The sequence below is a fragment of the Lactuca virosa genome, chromosome 9 (assembly GCF_052849685.1).
Source record: "Lactuca virosa cultivar CGN04683 chromosome 9, Lactuca_virosa_CGN04683_v6, whole genome shotgun sequence".
Classification (NCBI taxonomy): Eukaryota; Viridiplantae; Streptophyta; class Magnoliopsida; order Asterales; family Asteraceae; genus Lactuca; species Lactuca virosa.
This window is the reverse complement of record NC_136434.1, coordinates 183,759,667-183,765,273: the sequence shown is the minus strand read 5'-3', so window position 1 is coordinate 183,765,273 and position 5,607 is coordinate 183,759,667. Positions and strand designations below refer to the sequence as shown.

The 5,607-nt window shown below is 34.2% G+C and overlaps 2 protein-coding genes across 2 annotated transcripts; both read left to right on the top strand.

The window, feature by feature from the left end:
• The first annotated feature begins 1,059 nt into the window (after positions 1-1,059).
• On the top strand, positions 1,060-3,105 carry LOC145140993 (heterogeneous nuclear ribonucleoprotein 1-like). The gene is made up of 6 exons (XM_079074362.1): positions 1,060-1,271; positions 1,374-1,414; positions 1,489-1,652; positions 1,916-2,015; positions 2,112-2,281; positions 2,407-3,105. The coding sequence occupies exons 1-6, from the start codon at positions 1,228-1,230 to the stop codon at positions 2,980-2,982; spliced, it is 1,095 nt and encodes a 364-aa protein (XP_078930488.1). The 5' UTR covers positions 1,060-1,227; the 3' UTR covers positions 2,983-3,105.
• A 1,184-nt stretch (positions 3,106-4,289) lies between these two features.
• On the top strand, positions 4,290-5,397 carry LOC145138018 (cytoplasmic dynein 2 light intermediate chain). The gene is made up of 3 exons (XM_079072160.1): positions 4,290-4,612; positions 4,840-5,028; positions 5,193-5,397. Exons 1-3 carry the CDS (start codon positions 4,367-4,369, stop codon positions 5,274-5,276), a joined length of 519 nt encoding a protein of 172 aa, XP_078928286.1. The 5' UTR covers positions 4,290-4,366; the 3' UTR covers positions 5,277-5,397.
• Positions 5,398-5,607: the final 210 nt, after the last annotated feature.

Sequence of the window (5,607 nt, the reverse complement as noted above, 5' to 3'; positions counted from 1 at the left end):
GTTTTGATTCAAATGGTTGATTTTGAATGAACATAGTACATGACATCAACTTAGATTATAAGTTATACAAGAGTTGATTTACATGAAGACAAAATTTCCTAGCGAAAAATGCTAGTTGTGACAGGGTCTATGTGTACTTACGACCTACACGTCATTTCGTTAACACATGGGCCTATAGGCTCCCAACCTCTTTATTGTTCCACCATCATCCCCTAACTAATTCACAATAACTTATAAGCATATCAACAATCACGCACATAGATACTACATATTCAACTCTACAGGCACATAGAAAACTATACTATGGGCACTAACGAACCCAAATCAAAGACGGAAAAGAGATATTTAGATATATTCAATAGTATTAAGGATTAAGAACACAGAGAAGCTTGATGGTAAATTGAAGGCTCATGGTTTGGAAGAATTTTCGAGAGGTGAGGAAGATGAGACGTGAAGAAGATACAATATATGTGTTGTTTAATATTTTTAATATTTTATCAATTTAAAAGATTTTAAATTAGTAAATAACCCATGTGTAGTCTAGGTGGACAAAATTACCAAGTAGACACATTCTCGTTCTAACATTTGGTGTAGTTAACCGGTGAAACTAAAAAAAAACGTATATTATTCTTTTTCTCATGTTATCTGTTACTTTAAGGATTTAAAATGCAAAAAATAAAATAAAACCAATGACCATTTAAAACAAAAGATAAAAGTTATTCATGTCATCTATTTGATATCTTATAATGTATCAAAAAGTTAAACTCGATCATTGGTCGTGTCATTAGCCACATTACATTTCTAACAAATTTTAACTCTAAATACAAAAAGATGAGATTAATCATCTGTCATCAACCATAATTGTTATATCATTTAAATAAAATAGACTTATAAGATTATCGTAAATTTAGATAAAAATGATATGAGAAAAAATAATATATATATTTTTTCTAAACAAAAAAAAAAAGAATTTATTTGAATACACCTCCACAATCCACAATATATAATATAGGTTTTCATTTTCTATATTTTATTTTGCCTCTAATATACGATATAAATTTGTTAATGCATCCTCAAATCCGTATCTTATTGGTAAAGCCCTAACCCTAGCTCTTTCTTCTTCCCAATCGTAAAAACCCCCAACAACAACGCGAAGAAAACCACTTTCAACCTTCATATTGTCACGGAATTTAACCACACAATCTTCGATTCAAGAAACCATTTCCAATGGGTTCCAAGCGCCCTGACTTTGGCGACGGCGCCAGTCCAGGGTTCGTCATTCTCCACTTCTATAGAACTGCGCAATTAGTTTTATCTTTTACATTTACACAATGATACAAAGCTTGAAATTTTTTCCCCTTGAATTGTTACAGGAAGATTTTTATCGGGGGTTTAGCGAAAGATACTACTATAGGTTAGCCCCCAATCTTCTTGTTATCAGAAAATGCAATTATTCGTATCTGATTTGATATATCTTCATGTATACAGATGAATTCGTTAAGTACTTTGGAAAGTATGGAGATCTTACAGATTCGGTTATCATGAAGGATCGACAAACTGGTCGGCCAAGGGGTTTTGGGTTCATCACATATGCGGATCCTTCTGTCGTTGACACTGTTATTGCCGAGACTCATGTCATTAATGGGAAACAAGTGAGTGAATTCACTTTCTTTAGGTTAAATTTGTTAATCACATCTCAATTTGCAATGGCATTGTGGGATCAATAGATTGAATACATGATGTTGAGGCTACACTGTGAATGTGGAGAGGGATATAGTGCTTTAACTTAACTTCCATGTTCGATGAAAATAATGCCAAAATTTTAGTTCTTGAATTAGGCTCTTGATGCTTTAGTTTCTAGCTCAAATATTTTATGAAATTTTCCACTGATTATATTCAAATAAACGTTTTGCAGGTTGAAATCAAGAGAACCATTCCAAAAGGGTCTGGTGAGTCGAAGGATTTCAAAACAAAAAAGATTTTCGTTGGTGGGATTCCAACATCAGTCACCGAAGGTTAGCAATTCTTATATTTACAATTTTACTTCACTTCATTTCTTGATAAATCGCACCACTTATTTTATTTATCTATTTCTTTCTATATATAATCAGATGAATTCAAAGGATTCTTCTCAAAATACGGGAAAGTTGTTGAACATGAGATTATTCGTGATCATGCAACAAAACGCTCTCGTGGATTTGGATTTATTGTTTTTGATAGTGAACAAGTTGTTGATACAATTCTCGTTGATGGAAATATGATTGATATGGATGGCACACAGGTTATTTATTTATTTATTTATTATTATTATTATTATTATTATTTTGGATAAATGATGTTTATTTTTTATTTTTTATATTAAGTTGTTATTTCTGTATTAAGTTAAAAAAAGTTTTATTGTTTTAGGTTGAGATCAAGAAGGCGGAGCCAAAGAAGGCTTCAAATCCGGGACCCATGTCGTATGGTAGTGAACCGCGGGGACGTGGGTATGGCGGCGATAGTTTTGGTGGGTACGGTGATTCATACGGTGGTTATGGTGGCAGCGGCGGCGGCGGTGGTGGTTATGGTCCTCCTTACCGGTCGCTTGGAGGGCTTTCGAGTAGATTTGGAGATTACGGTGGATATGGGCCTAGCGGTAGCGAATTTAGCAGCCGTTATGGTGACTATGGCGGTGATTACGGTGGTTACAGGGGTGGCGGTGGTGGTGAGCCGCCGCTTGGGTACTCTAGTCGGTTTAGTTCGTTTGGCGGTGGAGGATATGGCGGGAGTGGGCTTGGTGGGTATGGCCGAGGTGGTGGTGGTGGTGGTGGGTATGGAGGTTATGGGGGTTATGGCGGTGGTCCAGGTGGCGGCGGCGGCGGTGGTGGTGGTTATGAATCCGGTGCGGGTTCAGGTTATGGTGGAGTGGGAGGACCGTACGGAAGTAGGGGAGGTTATGGTGGTGGTGGTGGTGGTGGTCGGTATCATCCTTATGGTAGGTAGGGACCAAGATTCATGAGTGCATGATGTTATTTTAGGTTCAATGAATTGATGATTTTGTGGATGTGTAATTTTTCTGTATTGGGATTATTATTATTATTTTTTATGTTAGATGTTTGTTAATTAGCTCTTTTGTGATTGACATAATGATTTTTTTACAAATTATGTCGAGTTTAGTGTTTAGTATTGGTTCCTATTAGAGCTTGATTCATTGCTTAATGGTTTTGGACTTTAGATCAGTTTAGTGATGTAAATTGTAAAATATGTTTAACATTTGGTTCTGGTCAGTTCGTTTGATACAAAGATATATGCTCTTACCTTTTACATGAGTTTTATAAACTTAATGTGACAAAACAACTTAATACATTATAGGTAACAAACTTTAAGTTTTAAGCATGAGCACCTTGAGCTTTTAAGACAAAGAAGATAAGTACGTTGCCTATTTAAGTAAATGGACTTTAAATTGTCAACAAGTCATCATGTGGTCCATGTTTTTATGTCAAAAGTTCTGTGTCGTTGAGAGACTAACTTTTTTAAATGTTGTTTGAGGGTAATATAATTATTTTGCAGTCAGCTCTTACCCAGTTAGTAACTATCAAAGGACCCCTAAGTCTACCGCTAATTCTATCATAAATCGCCGCTATTCCTTTACTGCGACATGGCGTTAGAAATAATATATACTAATTTAAACACATTCAAACATATATTTATACTAATTTAAGCATATTTTATACAAAGATTCTACAAATCAATATTATAAAAAAGAATAATTGGTTGTGGTGTACCTTTTTGACAAAAAAAAGCAGCTAACTAGGGCTTGAAGTTACATAATGGAGAAGCACAATAGTGTTGTTTCAAATAGAGAAATGAGAGTTTAGGGCTTGAAGAGAAGGGAAAAAAAAAGAAAAAACATGGTTTTGAAGCTTCTTGTTGCCAAATTTTATATAAACCATTGTACTTTTTTTTTTCAATTTAATCATATTCTTTTTTCTGGTTTAATTTTAAGACTTTATTTTTTATTTAAAAACCATGTATGAATTCTATAAAAACAATTATAATTTAGATTTTTTTTTTCATTTTAACCATTAGTTGTATTATTTTTTATGATATAACCATTAAAAGTTTAGTTTTTTTTAAACCATCATTAGCAAGGAAAAATGTTGTTCTCGATTGTTTTTTGCAATTGATTACGGGAAAAACTCACACTCTCACACTGGTTTAAAAAAAAAACTCTTTGATTCGATGGTTAAGAAAAATATATAAAAATAAAATTAAATAATCTCTATGAAATTTGCCCAAAATAAAATCATCAAAATTCTTAAGAAGTGTCAGATTGTTACAATTTCCTTTTCTTGCGTGTGAATTGAAAAACCCTATTCCGGATGCCATGGAAGGATCCAAGCGATCCATCTTCCAACTTTGTAGACAGCTACATACGTTATCCAGACATAGCCCTAGCGATTCCTTCAAGAAAACCATTGCTGAATTAGAGAAGGATCGTCGTCGTCGGAACCCTAAGCGGAACCGGTTGTTTGTGCAGACTCCCGAATCGACGGCATGGCTCGACACCGCCAGTATGCCAGCTTTCGCCACCGTCGTAGGAATCGCACTTTTCGCCAAGCTTCTCATGATGGTACACTGTTTGCGTTTATGAATTTTGTCATAATAGATAGAAATACAATTGTGTTCTTCATTTGTATGGAACCTAAACCTCCAATAGTTTCTTTCTATGGATGATTTCTGATGGGTTCGATTTCGAATCTGAAAAATCATAGGTTCTGATTGCTAATTGCTAATTGCTAATTGCTAAAGCACAGATCATAAAATCAGAAATTGATTTGTTTCTATAATGATTGATAGTATGATGATTCAACATCGCAAGAAAGGATAGAGAAGAAGATACAGAATGCTCCACCAGGTCAAGGCACTGTTAGGATGCTTTCTCGAGAAGAATGGGAAGAATTTAGAGAAGTTCGACCAAGAACTCCATTTGAATCTAAACTTGCTCGTCCTAATGCACGAATAAGAACAGGGGAGCCTCTACACATGGTAAATCTTCAAACTTTATCACTAACATTCATTTCATATTGTTTTTCATAAGTTCTTCAACTGTTTGCTTAATCATATTACTATAAACAGTAGAAGAATGAATACAAATAGATTGTTATCAACGCATTATAGGTGAAAATATAAAGTGTGTTGCTATTTTGCAGGAGGATGTTAAGGATTGGACAATTGATGTGTTGACAGATGCTCTTACAAGGGCTGAAGAATGTGTGAAACAGGGATCAAAGTAGGGAAAATTGAGCTTTTAAATGGTGTTTAGAAATGAAACCAATTTACATGTTTTGATGTAGTATTCACCATGGAATATACAAAACTGATTAATTGAGAAATGGATGTTGAATTGTTGATTAACTTTGTTAGTATATGTGCAAAGTGATGAAGCTTTGCTGCAGATGAGAAATATCAAATTGGAAGATATATGTTTTTAAACTAATGATTTGTGAACTGAATAATCAAAATAAACTTCCACTTTTAATCAATTGTTTCTTTTTACTTGATGCAATTTGAGTTTATAATAGTTCTTAGACAAGCAGTCATTTCTTATTCATCATCGCTTATGGT

What these genes read in the sequence shown, in the direction of transcription:
- LOC145140993 (XM_079074362.1), top strand. Translation starts at nt 1,228, where the DNA reads ATGGGTTCCAAGCGCCCTGACTTTGGCGACGGCGCCAGTCCAGG. An exon ending in AGCGAAAGATACTACTATAG is followed by an intron (nt 1,415 to 1,488) that starts GTTAGCCCCCAA and finishes TCATGTATACAG; the next exon opens with ATGAATTCGTTAAGTACTTT. An exon ending in TCCAACATCAGTCACCGAAG is followed by an intron (nt 2,016 to 2,111) that starts GTTAGCAATTCT and finishes ATATATAATCAG; the next exon opens with ATGAATTCAAAGGATTCTTC.
- LOC145138018 (XM_079072160.1), top strand. Translation starts at nt 4,367, where the DNA reads ATGGAAGGATCCAAGCGATCCATCTTCCAACTTTGTAGACAGCTACAT. An exon ending in TCGCCAAGCTTCTCATGATG is followed by an intron (nt 4,613 to 4,839) that starts GTACACTGTTTG and finishes AATGATTGATAG; the next exon opens with TATGATGATTCAACATCGCA. An exon ending in CAGGGGAGCCTCTACACATG is followed by an intron (nt 5,029 to 5,192) that starts GTAAATCTTCAA and finishes GCTATTTTGCAG; the next exon opens with GAGGATGTTAAGGATTGGAC.